Source organism: Mercenaria mercenaria, chromosome 13 (assembly GCF_021730395.1).
Source record: "Mercenaria mercenaria strain notata chromosome 13, MADL_Memer_1, whole genome shotgun sequence".
Lineage (NCBI taxonomy): Eukaryota > Metazoa > Mollusca > Bivalvia > Venerida > Veneridae > Mercenaria > Mercenaria mercenaria.
Window position 1 is genome coordinate 18,688,448 of NC_069373.1, and position 22,007 is coordinate 18,710,454.

At 35.3% G+C, this 22,007-nt stretch overlaps 1 protein-coding gene across 2 annotated transcripts in view; it reads right to left on the reverse strand.

Moving 5' to 3' along the window:
• Positions 1–6,043: 6,043 nt before the first annotated feature.
• Positions 6,044–22,007, reverse strand: part of LOC123529521 (serine/threonine-protein kinase 4-like) — a 73,579-nt gene continuing 57,615 nt past the window's right edge. The window contains exons 11-13 of one of the 2 annotated variants that reach the window (XM_045309888.2): positions 17,395–17,455; positions 14,537–14,621; positions 6,044–11,563 (exon numbers count right to left, since the gene is read on the reverse strand). In XM_045309888.2, the coding sequence (XP_045165823.2) occupies positions 11,474–11,563; positions 14,537–14,621; positions 17,395–17,455 (236 nt within the window). In that variant the 3' untranslated portion in view covers positions 6,044–11,473. The remainder of the gene's footprint in view (positions 11,564–14,536; positions 14,622–17,394; positions 17,456–22,007) is intronic. The other variant, XR_008366682.1, reaches the window with a different exon arrangement.

The window sequence follows — 22,007 nt, forward strand, 5'->3', positions numbered from 1 at the left end:
AATGTAACGATTTCTAAATATTTCAGATAACATATTCATATTCTTAAATATTACTTTTATTTGACAATTAATAAAGTATTATAATAATTATAATGATTTTCACTTTAATAATTATTAAAACTTCATTCAGATATATCATATAGAAAACCGCCCGCCTGTAAATGCATCAGATAATGACCAAAGCTGTTAATTATCGATTTTTGCCCCCGTGTTACTACAACAACAACAATTAGTACGGAAATTAACGAATCCGTCCGGTAGCGATGATATTGGATTACTGGTTTTATTGATTTTTATGATAGGTAGATCTGCCCCGCTTTATCGGTTTAGAGATGTTACTAAAAGTTGGTAATGGCTGGTATCTGTACACCATTTAAATCCAAGTTTTAAGTAAACACTAGTTAAGTTTTATTTGTTATTTCATTTTCAACAAAATTTAAGATGTAAATAACCCTAAATCTCTAGAAAAAGGAGGTCCGTACCCCTAGAAAACCCCTAACAGGCTTGTCTAGAGGTACGGATCCGTACCCCTAGACACTTCCTTTATTTAAATAATGTAGCCATGGAGCATTGTGTCATATCTTATTCAAATCTGTGACGAAAACAAAACATTTGGCATGAAGTCAGAAAAGTTGTTAAATATATAGATTCAATCAAAATGGAGCGGTGGTCTCGTGGTTTAGGTATCAGCCGCTCAACCAAAGGATCGTTGGTTTCGAGCCTTATTGTAGTCACGACGACCAACCCTTCTCATATGACACTATTACTGGTTTTTACCGGAAGCGGACTTGAGAATGGTTCAAATAAGCTTCACGCTTTCATCACAACCGAGCTAAAATGAATTATTATAATCTAATTTTATTGTTTTCAACTTCAGGCAGATGTTATGGCATAACTTTAAATATTCAATTAACTTAGACTAAGTGTTTATCATACTTTTTTCAACCAGTCACAGCAGAAATTTTCAAAGGTTATTTATTCTATCAGAGAAGTATCAGCCACTTCACCAGGCAGAGTGTTATCAAGAGGCTGACCCATTTATAGCTGTATAGAAATATAGCAACACACTACTTTAACACGGTTAATAATTAGGTCTTTGCGCCATTTGATGAATAGGTCAGTTCAAAATGTTTGCTTATTTCTTAACAATAATCATTCAAAAGGGAACAGTACATGTTAGGATGCTTCTTTGCATATATGGTGGGCAAAATCAAGCAGTTCACAAGAAGAAGTCATTAAATGTTGTTGTTGTTTTTTTCTACATTTAACTGTTTCAACTATCAAGTGCAGTAAAGAAATTCTTTCTTCCCATATGGCAACCGACTCTGGTATCAGTGTCCACAACACGTAGCCACTGTTCAGACCCTGGACTTCTTCAAGTTAGGGCTGGAAAGTGTATACTAGATATACGACGAAGCCATATCAATTTTTTACAAATGACCAATATTGTTGAACGGTTTGACACATAGAAGGCCAGATAGAATAACTAATAAATATGTTTTATCAATTCTATGGACAGACAGATACAAACAGATACTTTAGGGGGAAACTTAAAGTCTAATCCTATGAAGGTGACTCAGGCCTGACAATTCATATTCGGCCTAAAATTGTGCCACTGTAGTCCTATTTTCATATAAATATGAACGTCATTGATAATTTACCATGATCTGAATTAGGAAGTATAATTAGAAACTTAACATCCCACCAACACAGTTACAAGTCATATGGTGACTTTCCACCTTTATTGGTGTAGAAAAGCCCTAGGTACCCCCCGTGCATTATTTCATCACAGGCATTCACTTATCTAGAACCACCGACTTTCCGTCAGCCGGTTGGATGGCTTCCTCATATGAAGAATTCAATGCCCTGAGGGAGGCTCGAAGAAATATTGGTGAGGAGCAAGTGATTCTAGTCAGTGACATTAACCACTCGGCCCAGAGGCCCCTCAAACATTAACTTGTCTAACAGAGGTAAAATAACATTCCTTCAATTACCTGTTATTACCAAGGAGTCATAAAAAATATTTCTAAATCTTGTTCAAGTGTTAGTAAGAAAGTTGAATATTAACACAGTAATAGTTTTAAATAGTCATTTTTATTTCTTCTTAATGAGTAAAAATATAACACTGTTACAAGTTTTGCTAGTTACATTAACATTATAAATGTATATATCACATGTTTGACGTCTACGGCATTAAAAGACCTTTGTATTACACTAGTGTAATATAATTGTGATGTTAACATTAATTTATGTATAAAAGACACTATCAAACTGACTTGGTTTCCGATACATAAAAAAGTTTAATGTTACATCAAAAAAGCTAACATGTGATAAAAACAGTATTACATTTATGTCTTTCCACACTGAATTTATTAATCTTGTTGAATTAAAATCTAATATGATAAAAATGCTCTGCAGAGCCTCATATTTGATTATTTCATTCAACTGATTTAAAGGTCCAATACTAAGGAAAGTGAACATTTTAATTTCTTTTAAAAAGCACAGAAACTATTTCATTTTATTGGAAAATGAAAGTTGGTATGTAAAAATTCGAAATAAATCGCAGTATATGTACAATTATTTTTCTATGAAGTATGAAGAAAGTTAAAAAGACCTGGGGGGGGGGTCATTCTGTCGATTCATTGAAATTTCAACATAATACACATACATTTCTTTGAGTTCCAAAGACCTTCTGTAAATTTTGACCTGCCAATCTTCATTATTTAGTGTCTTGCAGAAGTCTATGCACTGGCTATGAAAAAAATTGCCAACTCACTTTCCCTTAGTAATGGACCTTTAATAAATTCACTATATGAAAAGCCATTCATGTAATATCCTCTATGTATAAAATTCTACTAACCTATCATGATTTATACTAAGAACTTAATAACCCTAATAATTATTACAGTTACCACGTCGGTGTTTACACAAACTGCATAATGATATTACACAACAAATTTATACAAATACACATAACAGTATTCAGATCTATATCCAGGAATAAATATATGTATAAGTACAGTACTGAAATATCACCTGACCAAAATTATGCTATGTGAGTGAGGTTTCAGACCAATAGCAGTAATGGCAAGTGATCTTAAAGTCAGTTAATTTAACCACTCAGCCATGGAGAACCCACAATTTGCAAAATTTCAAAACAGTCCAAATATGCATGGTTAAACCTTCACATAATGCTCTGAATTTATCCCTTTAATTAAGGTATGACCCACCTAATGGTGAATATTTCAAATGTTCAAAACAATGTTACAGCAATATAATGTATCAAGTGAGAGACTTGTATGCAAAATTTAAACAACTTTTACCCTGCCATTGTTTAATTTGTATAATTCATGATATTTCCTCAAGCTCAAGTAGAGACAAATTTCAAAGCGATGGCCACTGTCCAAAACGTTTTCAGAGAATTCATTATAACATTAATTTTGACAAATGAAACGTGAAACTATTGGTAAACAATTATAAAACACAAAATAAAACTGTGAATATGATTTTTTTCTAGGATGCCTCAAGTAAAAGGATTTAATGAGACAGAATTCTAACTCCAACATTGAAAAAATTAGGTTGAGTCCTGAGGGACTGCTTTAAATTTCGCTCACTTCATTCAAAAATAACCTTTAGGCAGAAGTAAAACCTACCTACATTTCTTCCACAATATGTAATCTGAAGAGTAAAGGCAAAACAGAGAACTTTTACTGCATGTCTTTTTAAGGATGTCTAACTCTGCCCCCTTCTGTTTCAGAGGAAAATTTCAATTTCGTACAATAAATCAATAATAAGTCTTAAAAAAAGTAAAAACTTGCTAGACAAGAGGGCCATGATGGCCCTATATCGCTCACCTGAATACCATTGCTCTTAATGATAAGAAATGTTTTGACATTGATCACATAGGCATACACTTTAAATATCATCAGGATAAATATTTTCTTGTAACAGTCCCTTTTGACCTATGGGTCACATACTAGTCATAGCCAATCTCCATACCAAGTTTGCGGGTCCTTGGCCCAAATGCTGCATTTTTGTACTAGCATGACTATTCCTTACCCTGGAAGACTTAAATAACATTTAAAACCAATCGCATTAGATGCTGCTGAGGTATATTCATTAACATAAAATAAAGAGAGGTAATTTGTCATAAATTAAGTCAAAAGTTATCTACCCTGATTGTCAGAGTCAATCTGATGGCATAAATGACATTTCAAATCAGTACCTACATTGGTTACTGAGATACACCCATTTTAATTTGAAACAAAGGGAGGTAATTTGACATAAAATCCGTCCATAGTTACCTACCCTGATTGTCTCAGTCCAACTAATGATGATAATGAAATTTCAAATAAGTCCTATAAATACTTACCGAGATAAATCCATTTTTATTAAAATCAGGGGAGGTAATCATGCATTGGTATATATGCATGTAGAAGATACAGAGTACAAGCCTTTACAGCAATATATTAGAAAAGTAAGATAAAGTAGAAATTCCTTACCAAGGAAGACATAAATAATGTTTCAAACCAATCTCAAAAGAAGCTTGGCTTAAAAGTGATAATTCATTTACATAAAAAGATAAAGGGAGGTAATTTGTCATAAATTCAGTCAATATGTATCTTCACTGAAATGAGTCCTATAAGTACTTACTGATACAAATTCATTTCGATTAAAATCAGAGGAGGTAATCAGATATAAAATAACTCCAGAACCTATGACTGGATCTGACAGATTCATCATGGAATCCAAAATTTATTATTGTTGAAGATATTTTGCAAGTTTGTATCAAATTAAATCATAAATGAAGTCTCTATATGACTGCACAAGCCAAAAATAGCAAATTGTGGCCCTTTAAGGGGCCATAACTCTGGAACCCATGATGGGATCTGGGCAGTTTTTGTAAGGAACCGGGATATTATGCCCATACAAGCTGAGTGCAAGTTTGATTAAAATCAAATACAAAATGTGGTCTCTATCGTTTTCACAAGGAAAGGACGGATGGATGGATGGATGCCTCACGAAGGGTGATCACAAAAGCTCACCCTGTCACTATGTGACAGGTGAGCTACAAAAAAAGGAATATCAGGGGAAATAATGTGGGGCTTGAAACTATGCCCCCTGAAAAATTTAAGTCATTTATTTATTTATTTATTTATTTGGGTTTTACGGCGCACCAACACAGTATAGGTTATATGGCGCCAAACAGGACTACAAATTTTGGTTCCACATCTCAAAATTTAAGTCAAAGTGGGTTTATTAGAGGAATTGAATACTCTTCAAAAGGAGTTACACAAATACATGGGTCATACCTTAATAGAAGTCTGCATTTCACCTGGATTTTTTTTTTTTTTTTTGGCAAAATAACAAAAATAGATTAACAAAAATATTAACCACTCTCAAACATTTCTGATTTAACAATATTAAAAAATGGCAGACAAACTGCCTGTAGAACGGTGATAAATTTTTACTCTATTCAGATATACTTACAACAACATGTTCAGATGCCGCTAAAAAGTCATTCAGTTCAAAAAATATTATAATTTAAGACCAAAATCTTCATCAACATGTATTTTGCCATTTTAAAGCATAATCAATTCCGTATGAAGTAGCTAGTTTTCTGTAAGGTAAGCAATCCCTAGTGTCCTATGAAAATGATTTACTGGTAACTATTCATGTATTGTAAAAATAATTAAAATGTATTTAACTGAACTTGCAAGTCATTTGTTCCAGAGCAAGTAATATTGAAATTGTTCTAAATAATATATGTAAAATAGTTTTCCAATAAAGAACCACATAATCAAGAATGCAGAATGTTTGTTTGGTCAGGTTATCACATCAATTATCGGTATTATAGCAATTTCCCCGGAGGGGTCTTTCTCCATCATCAAAGCAGGAAAGTCACCATATTAACTAATATACCTATAGTTGTGTCAGTGCCACATTAAACCCAACAAAATAAATAAATAAAGCAATTTCCTAGTTTCTAACCACTCAGCCATAGTTGACTAGCTACCATTAAACTGTTGATACTGTAACTTAGTTTTTCAGTTGGCTGCTCAACTAAGGGGGGTGGGTGGGGGTGTTTGTTTGTTTTGGGTTTAACGTTGTTTTTCAACAGTATTTCAGTTATGTAACGGCGGGCAGTTAACCTAACCAGTGTTCCTGGATTCTGTACTAGTACAAACCTGTTCTCCGCAAGTAACTACCAACTTCCCTGCATGAATCAGAGGTGGAGGACGAATGATTGCACACACAATGTCTTATATCAAATCATCACGGAGAATATACGGCCCGCCCGAGGATCTAACTCATGACCCCGTGATCCGCAGAATGGCGCTCTCTCTATTGAGCTAAGCAGGCAGGTTGGATTGGGGGGTGGGTCAAGACCACACCTCACATATGGTACCAGTACTGATTTTTTTCCCGGAAGCAGACTCCAGAGTAGTTCAAATCAGCTTGAAGCTTTCAGCACAGCTAAAACAAATTTGTATAAACTAAACTTAAGTTTTTAAATAATTATTGCCCTTATTTAATAGGACAATGATTTAGAACTATTTTAAGTTTGAATCAAATCCATTATGTAATAACGGAAATAGAGAAAGTGCATAAAAGTAACCTGAAATTTTAAGTAAAAGAGGGGGCATAATTTATTAAATATTGGTGCAAGAGTGATGGCCCATCTGTCTATGATGTGGGTGATGATGAGGAACAAATATTTTAAATCTGAATACAATCCGTTTGGATAAAACAGAGGCAGAGTGAAAGTGCACCAAAATTTAAACCTGAAATTATACAAGTAAAAAGGGGGCATAATGTATGATATATTTATCACCCCTGAGTCATATGATGTTGGTGATGATGAGAAATAAATACTTTAAGTTTGAAGCAAATCCTTCAAGTAATAGCATAGATAAAATGAGAGTGCATCATCACTTTTTCCAAGATGTGGATGTGCAAGGAGGCCGATGCTTGGTCAAGTAGGATACTCTCCATATATTTCGTATACCGTAGTGGAGCTAAAAGAAAGTGGAGTTATGGGACCTGTGTAATACATGTCTCATCAAAACAAAATTTGGAGAGGCATTTACTTGTTCTTAAGAGTCATAATATAGTTTAAATTAGCGTAGAGACTAACAAAAATGAAATCTTCAAACGAGAGCACAAATTCATCACGTTATTCTGAGTGGTAAATTTTTCCAACCTCTTCAGAATGGTGTAAAATGTCAATATGATCTTCAGCAGATAATTTTAAAGAAAATTTGAATTTTGTTTGTCAAAGAACATGTGAATCAAATATTCATTACATCTTCAGAACATGCCATTTTAATAAATAATACTGCATAACAAATGAAGCCTGTAAGAGACTAACATCATAACAATGCCAACTGAAACACTGTATTGGAGAACCTTCCAGTGGTAATTTAAAATACAAGAACTTATTAAACTACTGTGAAATCATTACTTTTTGTGGGGAACTATTTTCTTATTTGTGTGGAACTAATTTTTTATTTTTGGTGAACTAATTTTTTATTTTTGGTGAACTAATTTTTTATTCATGGGGAATTATTTTTTATTTGTGGGGAAATGAGGTGGCCCGTCGTGGTCTCTTGGTAACATACTTGACATGCTTGACTGTCAATCTAGAAGTCCCAGGTTCGAATCCCAGTCCAGGCACCATTATATAAAATTTCTGAGATGCTCGAGTGTCTCCCACCTAACTAAGAGGTCAGTACTGGTTCTTTCCAGGTAAGATGGCTTCACATGTATCAGTGCTATACAGCAGGCATGTTAAAGAATCAGACTGTCTATTTGCAAAGAGCTAGGCTAAGTTAACCGGACAGGCCTATATCTAAAAAGGATTTCTCTCTCTCTCTGTTCTAGGGGTTTTGTCTCACTCTATCCCTCTGTGTCTGTACTAGCAGAGAATGAATTTGGCACCCTCAGCGTGGCTGCCTTTGAGCTAGGTACAGCGCCTTTAAACGTGTCTGAACGTTATATAAATCTGGTATAATATGATAATAATTTACAGTTTTACATAATTTTGCTACAAAAATAAAATAGTTTCTTTCCATGATCATCTGAAAATCATAATAAATGTCAGGCTAATGTTTTTACAACATCCAAAATTACATGTCTATGTTAAATCTGGTAAAAATACTGTTCCTGATTTTAATTTAAAATATGCTTCAAGACAATAAATAACAACAAACAATCACATTGATTCAGTTTTGATCTTTACCATCAGAAAAATTAGTTTAAGCAAAAATCAGAAGTTCATTTTGAAATTCTGGTTTCCGGTTCTGAAAGATTATTTTCCAACAATGCCATTTTGTTAACATTTTTGTAAATGCTGTCAAATTCTGTTTGTTTCAGTTGCCCTTGCTATTTAATCTACTGCACCAATTTTGTTTATACAAAAATAAACATTTTTTTCTTTCTATACAAAATACATTACATAAATATTTACAATTATTAACAAAATTAAAAGTTTTTTCTCTCAATTTTTTATACATTTGAGAAAAAAGCTATACAGCAGACAAATTGCTTAAATGATAATATCTGTATTAAATTATTAACTCTTATTGTGTGTGTAATGCAGTCTGCCTCTTCCAGTTTCAAACTTGATTAAATGTGTTTGAAATCAGCCACAAATGTTAAACAAATCAAACATTAACATCACCTGTATCTGTTACAGATGTTAGAAAGCAATATGTAAAACAAGAGTTACAGTTCTTGACCTTCTTACTCAACAACAAAAAACCTGGACAAAACATAATAACTAAGAAATACAAAGTACAAAAAGGGCCATTATTTACAAGTTTTTCTTCTTGGCAAATGTACTTTAATCTTATGTACAAAGATTCAAAGCTTAAGCTCAGGAAAATTAACATAAAAATTTACGGCTACCAATCTTACAGTATTCAAGAAAAGTGGTGACCTAAAGACAACATTTAAGTAACAAATACAAATTTTCTATGTTAAAAATAGTCACATTTCTGGCAAAATGCAATAGGTAAGTTATGGTTCTTCGCTGTTTACTCATCAAATGATAATAAACAAATTTATTGCCTACCTATACATTTTCTGTTCAAAATAAGGCTTTAACAATCTGAAACTACTTTTATAATCCATCAGGTGTCCTCTGAACAAGTATCTCCCTAGTTGGTTTGTTCGACAATCATGTTTTGTCCTGGTTTCATTTACAGGTTTTCCATTATGCTATTAACCTTTACCCTGCTAAATGTCTAAAATGGACTGGTCCATCGTTCAATTTGGGCAGTACCACTTATTATTCAAAGGGGTGTTCACTGAAAACTTCCTGACTGAATAGCAAACAGTGCAGACCACGATCAGCATGCACAGATGTGCAGGCTGATCTTGGTCTGCACTGGTCACAAAGGCAAAATCACTTGCCACCGGCAGGCTAAAGATTAATTAACATTATTTTCTAAAAAAAGTCATTATTTGGTTTGACAATGTTGAAATGAAATGTTGTAGAACTTGTTTGATACAGTTGTATTTTAAATGGAAACACATACACCACAAAGATACCTTATTTCTTAATTGTATGCTGATCTGCATGATGTATCCATACACAACTGACGACTTTTGTATAGGACTGCTTTTGTCAATAAAAACATGTTATTTATGAAATGTGCATACTTTTCTTCGGGGTAGAAAATGTACAGGTAGGTAATAAAACGGAAATTTACGTATGTTGATCTGGGTGTCTGTATCAAATCTAATTGGTAGTGTTGATTTTCCTGTCATCGGAGTCAAAAGGACAATTCTGATGTGAGAGATAGAAATTTAACATAACCAGCTCGACATGATACAAATACTTGGATCAACACACTAATACAATTTTCCCTTTCTGTAAAGTTTCGCGACTTATGGTTTTCAAAAAAACATGAACCTTAACAAAATTCTTAACCAATGCCGACACTGACATTGATGGTCAAGTGACAACAACAACTAAGAGATTTGTTTTAAAAATCAGACATGCCAACACTGAGATAAGTTAAAAATTCTACAAGTCTTTAATTAAGTTACATTGTATATCTGAACGCTAAACTATGCTACACAAACGATCTTTTCTGAAGCTGGACAAATGTCTTAAGTGCAAAACCATCAAAGCACCAGTATGTCCACTTTCTAGAAAAAAGCACCTTCATGTTAACTTCACATGTTTGAACAATTTACTATAGCTGTTCAGATTTAACACTTGGATGGATCCATCATTCAATTTGGGCAATACCATTTATTATTCGAAGGGGTGTTCACTGAAAATTTACTGACCAAATAGCGAATTGTGCAGACCATGATCAGCCGGCTGATCTTGGTCTGCACTGGTCGCAAAGGCAGAATCACTTACCACAAGCAGGCTAAAGGTTAAACCTTATTCCACCATTCAAAACCATGTACAATATTGTGTAGTAAATGACTGGATACACGTATGGAAATTTTCAGTAGATGCTTATATCGTTATGTTTCGGGACTAATGGACTATCACATACAAGTGTTGAAATCTTTCTAATGATATGATTCGTATGTCCCTCTTCAAGAAGGTAGAAATGAAACTCTTCTATTAAAATCCTTCATAAAAATGCACTAACTACAATTCTACTAATCACAGATTTTGCTTGTCCAACACTTTATGACAACTTATGACTCTACACACTACCGACAGTCACAACAAAAGATATTATGGTATATTAAAGTTAATTATCATACTCCTTTTTCAGTATATATACTGAATGACTTTCTGGTCAATAGCAAGAAATATTGCTAGAGTTGTGAAGGGACCAAGGGAAAATAGTTTTGACTACTGCCCAGAGGCCATTCAATACATGTGTTTTATTGCATTTTATCAGGAATAATTTTTCACATATTGATTATTTTCCAATTTTTGACAATATACCAGCAGGCAAGTGTTGAATATAGACCATTCATAAAGCACAAACTATGAATTGGTAATTTATAAGGACTCATGTAAAAAAAAAAAAGCCTTCATCTGCATATTTCATTTTTTGATACTTTGTAAAAGGGGAGAATTGAAAGTCTTTAAATCTGTATTATTATTGCCTTTTTCAAAAACATAATTTCAGTATGATACTGAAAAGTTGAAATGAATGACACAAGCATTTCTTTTATTGTGACATGTTTTATACAGAGAACTGGCCACTATACAGATTGCACAGCTCCAACTACAATCGAAGTGAGCATTGAGACCAGTCTAAAAATGCAGCCTTGCCATTGGCCAATCTCGAGATTGTTAATTAACACAACCAATCAGATGCTGCAATTTTGAGACTGGTTTCAAAACTCTATTTTATAAACTAAGACCTAAGAAGTTTTATTGCTATTCCCTAATAAATGCATTTAGACATTTGGCAGTGACCATGACAATATTTGACTGAAAGGTAATGATTTACACATAACCCGAGAAATTATGACTACCAGATGCTGCTTAACCTTGACCTTCTAGAAGGCGTAATACTGTCAGATGATGTTTATAATCTTCATACAGTTTAGGCCCAAGAACATGGGTGATGTGCATCTGAAAAACAAATCACAGTAGATCAAATAACATTATTTTAGCTGGTGCCAAAATTTAAACCTACATGAACATGATGACAGCACCTATTTACAACAAATATGACAGTAAACCAACTGTATTGTCAATCAATGACCCTCCCCTAACCATCTTAAAAAAAAGTTTAAACAAAAGCACCGCTTTGCGGGTGCTGACGCTCATCTGATCTTTTTTGTATAATAGAAATATTGTCCTACCCATGATTTTCTAAGTCTAAAAAGGGCCACCATTCTTGCAAAAAGCAGGATAGAATTATGTTTCTTGATGTACAGTGTCGGCTTATGATAGTGAAAAACTGTTGCAAGTTTTAAAGCAATAGCTTTGACAGTTTATGAGAAAAGCTGACTTAAACATAATACTCAGCCAAGAAAACTGATTTTCTAAGTCCAAAAGGGGCAATAATTATTGCAAAAAGCAGGACGGAGTTATATTTCTTGCTGTACAGGGTCAGCTTATGATGGTGAACAAGTACTGCAAGTTTCAAAGCAATAGCTTTGATAGTTTAAGAGAAAAAGTTGACCTAAACATAAAACTTAACCAAGAAATCTGATATTTTCTTGGTCCAAAAGGGGCAATAAATCTTGCAAAAAGCAGGATGGAGTTATGTTTCTTGCTGTACATGGTCAGCTTATGATGGTGAACAAGAGTTGCAAGTTTTAAAGCAATAGCTTTGATAGTTTAGGAGAAAAGCTGACCTAAACATAAAACTTAACCAAGAAAAATGATTTTGTAAGTCCAAAAGGGGCAATAATTATTGCAAAAAGCAGGATGGAGTTATGTTTCTTGCTGTACAGGGTCAGCTTATGATGGTGAACAAGTGTTGCAAGTTTCAAAGCAATAGCTTTGATAGTTTAAGAGAAAAAGTTGACCTAAACATAAAACTTAACCAAGAAATCTGATATTTTCTTGGTCCAAAAGGGGCAATAAATCTTGCAAAAAGCAGGATGGAGTTATGTTTCTTGCTGTACAGGGTCAGCTTATGATGGTGAACAAGTGTTGCAAGTTTCAAAGCAATAGCTTTGATAGTTTAGGAGAAAAGTTGACCTAAACATAAAACTTAACCAGGCAATGCCGACGCCGACACCGCTCAAGTGATGACAATAACTCATCATTTTTTTTCAAAAAATCAGATGAGCTAAAAATAATGCTTAAAAACATGGTCATCCCTTCTCTATCAATGGCAGGCATATATTGATTAAAACAAAGCTGTCACTATTAATGACAAATTGCCCTGAGCATTTATGCCAAGTAATTCTAAAATCCCTTCATCAATGGCAGTTATGGACCGGACAAGAAACAGACCATGTTAACCTCTGACATCTCGAGGGTTCAACGCAATAAGGGCGTATCTACATATAATAATTATATGTAGATACGCCCTTATTGCGTTGAACCCTCGATCTAAGTGTGACCTTACCTTATAGCTATGGGTCTGGATCAAGACAGGTTGTCTCATTACGGGGAACATCTATGCCAAGTAATTTCAAAATCCCTTGACGAATAGCAGAGTTACAGCCCGGACAAAAATTTACACAGAGTTATGGCAGAGTTATGAACCGGACACAAAATAGACCCTGTCAACCTTCAACCTCTAAGTGTGACCTTGTTCTTGGAGCTAGGGTCTGGATCTTGTGCATGACATGTCGTCTCATTATGGTGAACATTTATGCCAAGTAATTTCAAAATCCCTTCATGGATGGCAGTTACAAAACAGACCCTGTTTTAAGCTTTGACCTCTAAGTGTGACCTTGACCTTGGAGCTAGGGGTCTGGGTCTTGTACATGACATATTGTCTCATTATGTTGAACATCTATGCCAAATTATTTCAAAATCCCTTTACGGATGGCAGAGTTACAGCCCGGACAAGAATTTACACAGACAGACGGACAGTGCAATTTTAAAATGCCCACCTTCGGGGCTTAACAATGGTACACACCTTTCCTGAAGTTAAATATTTAGCCAATCATATTTCTTTAGAACATGTATTTTTCCTTGATTATCATATGTCATGGTATACAGCCAGGCCTGTATTAAGCAGCCAGCAAAGGAAGCAACACAATCTGGCTGCTTAAGCCAAGTTAAAATTAGAACAAAATGTTGATTTTGGAAGTAAGCTGACTGGATGCATAAGGCAAGTGGCTGTAAACACAGGTGGCGACTAAGGAAGCTTCAACTGTACATCATACTCATAAGCTTGGAACTCAATGGGGATGATTACATGATGAAATTGATAACCAGCTGGATACTCTCAGTCATTCCTGAGTTATGGCCCTAAATTATGCCTGAACTGTTCAAGTTAGCCTGTGGATACTGTCAGTTTTTTCAATTTTGAGTAATTCAAGGGCCACTATTCCTGATGTTCATGTATGATCCAGCTGGTTATCAACCTTGGCTGAGATATTATGCTGATAAACTTCAGGACCTAGTTTGTTGAACACTGGATAAGAACTGCTCAAGTCTGCAAGCGGACACTGTCAATTTTAGCAATTTTGAGTAATTCAAGGGCCGCAACTCCAGAGACATCGAGAATTCAGCTGGTTATCGAACTTTGCCGAGATATTATACCCATAAACATTATGACTAAGTTTGGTGAATACTGGATAAAAACTACTCCAGTTATATTGTGGACACTGCCAACTTTCAACATGAGTATTTCAAGGGCCTTACCTCCGGAGTCTGTGGAACAATCCAGCTAGGTATAACCCTTGGCAGAGTTATTATGTCCATAAACATATTGACCAAGTTTTGTGAGCATCAGGATAAGAATCGCTTAAGTTAGAGAGCAGACAACATAAGTGGTTGCTGCCCGCCTGGAGGCCGCTTGACCATCTACTATAGGTGATTCCATTTCACAGGCTATAAAAAATTTTGGGGATAACATCAATTATGCTAATACATTCAGACAGACCCAAATCAATTTGAATTTAGAAATAATACCTGCATTTCTTGCTCGTCTCTGATCATGCTCATAATATCTAGCACCTTTCTAAGATTGTCATAGCCAACTCCAGAAGTCAATTCACTGAAAATATTACAACAGCTTTAAATTGCCCTTCGAAAAATCAAGCTCAATACAAACATGATAACCAAACAGCCAAACTTGTTTTGTAAACTTTTCTTCTTACTACATTGTCTTACCAGCTCATATTTTAAGCAGAGTATCTTGCTATGTCAGGATGTTATGAAATAAACTGAAATAAATGAACCACACTGAAAAGAACATTTTTCATTTTTCTTACTTTTATACCCCAAGTCAAAAGAGATTTCTCTATATTTTCAAGTAAAAGGTAAAAGACATAGATCTAGAGGCAAGGTGTTTCAAGCTAAGATAAACAGAACAAGTGAACGAGTATTGTAGTGGCAATACAGAAGTCCCCTACCCATGGAAAATTATGTTAGTGTTCATCCCTTGTGGTTTTTGGCAACAGTGTTAGGACTAAAAATGCTTCAAGGCATTTAGGAGCTAAGAAACAAACACTATTATTACTTAAATTTCAATAGTGACCTTGACCTACATGCATAGATCATGTACACAACACATTGTCAAATCAAGGGGAACATTTGTAAGCAATATTAAGACATTCCATCAATGCACATAAAAGTTATGGAGCAGAAACAATATTACTTGACCTTCAATAGTGACCTTGACCTTTGACCAACAGCCATGGGTCATGTGCACGACAGTCTAATCATGGTCGACATTTCTGTGTTGTAATAAACAAGACGGCCATAAAGGCCCTGTATCGCTCACCTGACCTATTGACCTTGAGATCATCAAGATTAACATTCTGACCAAGTTTCATTAAGATACGGTCATAAATGTGACCTCTAAAGTGTTAACTAGCTATTCCTTCGATTTGACCCCGTGACCTAGTTTCTGATCTGACATAACCCAGATTCGAACTTGATCTAAAGATCATCAAGTTTAACATTCTGACTAAGTTTCATGAAGATACAGTCATAAATGTGGCCTCTAGAGTGTTAACAAGCTTTTCCTTTGATATGACCTAGTGACCTAGTTTTTGACCTCACCTAACCCAGATTCAAATTTGTCCTATAGATTATCAAGTTTAACATTCTGACCAAGTTTCATGAAAATACAGTCATAAATATGGCCTCTAGAGTGTTAACAAGCTTTTCCTTTGATTTGACCTGGTGACCTAGTTTTTGACCCCACCTAACCTAGATTTGAACTTGAGCTATAGATTATCAGGATTAACATTTTGACCAAGTTTCATAAAGGTATGGTCATAAATGTGGCCTATACAGTGTAAATTAGCTTTCCCTTTGATTTGACCTGGTGACCTAGTTTCTGATCCTACATGAATCTGGGTCATGTACACATTAACACTTTAGAGGTCACATTTATGACCATATCTTAATGAAACTTGGTCAGAATGTTAATCTTGATGATCTCAAGGTCAATAGGTCAGGTGAGCGATACAGGGTCTTCATGGCCCTCTTGTTTATTACAACATAGAAACGGACCTTAAGATCATCAATATTAACATTCTGACCAAGTTTCATGAAGATACAGTCATAAATGCGGCCTCTACAGTGTTAACAAGCTTTTCCTTTGATTTGACCTGGTGACCTAGTTTTTAACCCCAGATGACCGAATATCGAACTCGGCCAAGATTTTATTAAGGATAACATTCTGATCAAGTTTCATTAGGATTGGGCCAAAATTATGACCTCTAGAGTGTTAACAAGTTTTTCCTTTGATTTGACCTGGTGACCTAGTTTCTGATCCAAGATGACCCAATATCAAACTCGTCCAAGATTTTATTAAGGGTAACATTCTGACCAAGTTTCATTAAGAATGGGCCAAAAATGTGACCTCTAGAATGTTAACAAGCTTTTCCTTTGATTTGACCTAGTGACCTACTTTTTGACCCCAGATGACCCAATATCGAACTCATCCAAGATTTTATTGAGGGTAACATTCTGACCAAGTTTCATTAAGATTGGGCAAAATTGTGACCTCTAGAGTGTTTACATGCTTTTCCTTTGATTTGACCTGGTGTCCTAGTTTTTGACCCCTGATGACCCAATATCGAACTCGTCCAAGATTTTATTGAGGGTAACATTCTGACCAAGTTTCATCAAGATTGAGCCAAAAATGTGACCTCTAGAGTGTTAACAGTCAAATTGTTGACGACGACGGACGGACGGACAGACGACGGACACAGGGCGATCACTAAAGCTCACCTTTGAGCACTAAAACCTTCAATACATATTAAAGTTATGGAGAGGAAACAAATTTTTACTTGACCTTAAACAGTGACCTTGACCTTTAACCGACAAGTATAGATCATGCGTTGACAAATTGTCTCATCATGGGGAATGTTTGTGGTAGCACTAAGATAATCCATCTATACATATAAAAGTTGTTACTTGACCTTCAATTGTGACCTTGACCTTTGACTTAAAAGCATAATTAATGTATGTGCATAATCCACATACTGTAAAATCATTTAATTTCGTGGGCATGAATTTTCATGGTTTTGGTCAAAACGGCAATTTCATGGGGATATGAATTAGTGGATTTCAACTTTTGAACATAAAATGAATGGGAATTTTACTTGTTTGTTGGAATTAAATTTCGTGGCTTGACTCAACCGCGAAATCCACAAAAATTAGTCCCCCACGAATATTAATGATTTCACAGTATTGCCCTCTATTCACATACCAAGCTTTATGAACCTGAGCTTAAATACTTTCTGAGTAATTGAAGATCCAGATTTGTGAACCGACAGACAGTGGGGGAATAATTAAGAAATTATGTAACTTACTGTTGTACAACCAAAATCTGTTCATTCCTTAATGTATCACTACAACCTTTCTGAATACAGTCTGAAATATAAAGACATAGAGACATGACAAGTCCATGAGATTTTTGCTGTCTACGACACTGTATGTAATGTTTTATGTACTAAATTAAGTCTTTGGTACTGGTATGAGTAAAACAGTTCAGATATCTATAAGTGTAACTTCTAACTAAGGTGAATTAGTAATTTAGCGATAAAACACACCTGAATAAGTAAATTCCTCAAAATATCTCCATATTATATAACAGAATGAAAACAGAAATTTTTGAGAAAAGTGTCCCACAACTGCCTAATCATCTAGATTAGCATTTCTTCTCCATTATGTATCTGAGTCAACCATGCACCAAACCCTGTATCACTGGCATCTGTGTTTTCAGTAATTCAAGGGCCATAATTCCGAAGTGCCTGGGCCGATTTGGCTAGTCATCAAACTTGGCTGAGGACTTATCGGCAAACACATTTTGTTCAAGTTTGGTGAAGATCGGATCAGAACTGTTCAACTTAGAGAGCGGACAAGATTTGTGACAGACAGACAGACACACAGATAGGAGTAAATCAATGTCTTCTACCACAGTAGTGTGGGAGACATAATTACTATCTAAATAGGAAAATCAAGAAAGCCTGTCCGTAAGACAGCGCGCTCAACTATTCGGCAATTTGACAATAAAAAGAATTTATGTCTCAGTAAGAGACCTATACGTTATTACCAGAAAACAAAGATTGCAAAAAAACAACTTTAAGTATGAAAGGGGCATAATTCTGTCAAAAATACAATTAGAGTTATGGGGATTGTAACCACACAGGCAGATGATGATTATGATGAAATATCTTTAATTTCAAGTCTATCTTTTAAAGTACCAAAGATATGTCTACAAGAGGGTCATGATGACCCTAAATCGCTCACCTGAGTAATATGAGCCACATGTTTCAAATGGCAAACTGATGCTAAAATATTAGAAAGTAGGTCAGTAGGTCACATTCATGGTCACTGAAAGTCAGTTTTAAGATTGGTATGCAAAATTGTACATGTCATCCAAATTTCAAGGCTGTTTTTCAAAAAAAAAGAAAGTAGGTCAGTAGGTCAAGGTCACAGTAAGGTAACACGTAATCACTTAGGTACATCAGGTAAATATACTTAAACAGTCTAGGAAATATAATCTGATAATTTTTGAAGTATTTTTTCCTATTTAACTCATATAACAAGTGGCCACCAGGGTGGGGCCTCTTTTCACCCCAGGGGAATAATTTGAACAATCCTGTTAAAGGTCTACTAGGCAATGATGCATACCAAATATCAAAGGCCTAGGCCTTGAACTTTCAGACAAGAAGGTTTTTATTTTTTCCCTATATAAGTCTATGTTAAACTTGGGATCCCCGGGGCAGGGCCTCTTTTCACCCCAGGGTAATAGTTTGATTAATTTTGGTAGAGGACCACAAGGCAATGCAACACACCAAATATCAAAAGCCTAGGCCTTGCAGTTTCAGACAAGAAGATTTTTAAAGTTTTCTCCTATGTAAGTCTATGTAAAACTTGGGACACCCGATGCGGGGTCTCTTTTCATCCCAGGGCACAATCTGAACAATCTTCATAGAGGACCACAAGGCAATGCTACACACAAAATATCAAAGGCTCAGGTCTTGTAGTTTCAGACAAGAAGATTTTTAATCTGAAGACGTGCTATTGATAGCGTCCTCCTGATGACACTTCCCCTAGCCAATCAGATCTCGAGCCTTACTTGTCTTGTAGTTTCAGACAAGAAGATTTTTAAGGTTTTTTCCTATATAAGTCTATGTAAAACTTGAGGACCCCAAGGCCGGGCCTCTTTTCACCCCAAAGTAATAGTAAAGGCAATGCTACATACCAAATATCAAAGGTCTAGGTCTTGTTGTTTTAGACGAGAAGATTTTTAAAGTTTTTTCCTATATAAGTTAATGTAAAATTTGTGACCCCCGGGGCGGGGCCTCTTTTCACCCAAGGGGCACAATTTGAACAATCTTGATAGAGGACTATAAGATGTCACAAGCCAAATATCAAGGTTCTACGTCTAGCTGATTTGGACAAGAAGATTTTTAAAGTTTTTCCTTTCGGTTGCCATGGCAACCAGAGTTCTGCATGGAATTGAATTTTTTTAATGATTTTGAAAGGGGACCATCCAAAGACCATTCCTGTGAAGTTTGGTGTAATTCTGCCCAGTGGTTTTCAAGAAGATGATTTTTTTAGAAAATGTTGACGGACACATGACACACGATGGACATTTAGCGGTCACAAATGAAGCTTTCGAAAAAATTAAACATGAAAATAATTCCAAGTATAACAACTTGGTGACCTTGACCTTGGGTATAATGGGCCCAGCCCCTGCACATACTTTGTTTGTACGCTGAACAATGTTTATGTGAAGTTACAGTAAGATGTAAGCAATAGTAACAAAGATATGACAGAAAAACCTTAAAAATAACCTAAGTATAACACCTTGGTAACCAGTTGTCCTTATGTATAATGGGCCCAGCCCCTGCACATACTTTGTTTGTATGCTGGACAACGTTTATGTGAAGTTACAGTAAGATATAAGCAATAGTAACAAAGATATGAAAGAAAAACAAAGGTTGCCGAAAAACTTTAACCTTAAAAATAACCTAAGTATAACACCTTGATGACCTTGAACTTGGGTATAATGAGCCCAGCCCCTGCACATACTTTGTTTGTATGCTGGACAATGTTAATGTGAAGTTACAGTAAGAAATATGCAATAGTAACAAAGAAAAACAAAGGTTGCCGAAAAACTTTAATCAAGAAAGCTCATGCCGACGCCTGGGCGAGTAGAATAGCACCCCTATTCTCCGAATAGTGGAGCTAAAAACTGGGCCTGTGTATGCCCCCTTTAAATCCGGCAGATACACATTTTCCATGACCTTAAATTGCGATTAAACTCACAACAAAGTTTTCAGTTATATAATCATGTTGGTGCAGTAATGCAAAGAACTGAACTTGATTTTTGTTTGCAATGTTTCAAATTCAATTCAATAAAAGCAAAACAAGACTACTTTAAACAGTCAATAATTAGGTCTCAATTAACACTACAACAAACATTTTGCATTGAAAAGGTTAATAAAATCTGACAAAAGATCACTAGGAAGCATAGAATGCAACCATGTAAAAGTAATAGTAGACTCGGTTTGACTCAATCTGACTAAAGTACATCTCCAATTAACGCTACGCACATTGGATCTGAAGACGTGCTATTGATAGTGTCCTTCTGATGACCCTTCCGCTAGCCAATCAGAGCCTTACTTACAACATTTTGTATGTGAAAGTGGAAGTTTAAAAAATCTATATTTAGCCTCCAGGGTTTTTCATGTTTATTATGACGGCCACATCATGACTGCGCCGTCGTGTTTTGAGAGGTATCATATGTCACGGTACGGACTTGGGTCACGTAAGGGGAGAAAATGTGTAAGGCAGCCAGTTAGCTCAGTCGGTAGAGCACTCGCCCTATAAGCGAGGGGTCCCGGGTTCGAGCTCCGGACTAAATGCACATTTTTCTCACCCTGTGACATTCTACGCTATTTTGACGTTTCAGCCAAATGCTTGTTGAAATGATTCAAATAAAAATGGATTTGCGAAAATAAAAATAGCAGTATCGGAAATCCAAAATATATAGAAGACGAAGGTGAATGGGTCATTCTCACATCTTCGTTTAGAAGATCAAGTACTGTAATCAGATTGGGTTTGACTGAGCCTGTTCATAGTGCAAATCACTCCTTAACTATATTTATAGGTACTGTATACCACCATATAAATGCCTTCTTCTATTTTTGTATAAATTACAATTACTGTAACTACCAGTATTTAATGACTTTTACAATTTATTCATTAGAAGTTGAATTTATACTCTATCTATTCACTTAGAAAATAAAATCTTAAAATGCTGTACATGCAATGCCCTGGAGTTGAAAGGAGAGGGGGTGGGGGTGCATTTATATTGGGGTTTTACAGTATATCTACAGCATACAGCAATTAGAATACCTGTAAAATACACAGACACTTGGGGTTCGGACCTCTACACAACCCATTCTCCTCCGCCCCTGGTTAAGTTTAGCCAATATATTTTAGCATTTTACCATGTATTGAGCATAGGTGATGATCATAAAACGCATTTTGTAACATTTCAGCGTGTTTTTAAAAAATGTATTTTTACCATCAATGCTCTCAATATTACAAGATTTGAAACATCGCACAAACACTAGGGAAACAATAGCCAGTTAAACTTTTAAATGAAACCCTACCAATGAATCACTGGTATCAATCGTCAGATCTGTTACCATTCTGTCAAATGACACCGGTCCCGACAACTGTCATTTGTATTCCGACGAGAAATCAATAAATAATATCCCTAGTGAAAAAATCAATGGAATTCCAGTGGAATGCTACATAAATTCCACTGGAATCTGCTATGTTACTGGAATACCAGTGAAATTACCCACTATACCACTGGAACTGGAATTTGAAATACCAGTAGAGGTGGAACTCCACTGGAATTTGAATTTGAAATACCAGTACAGGTGGAATTCCACTGGAA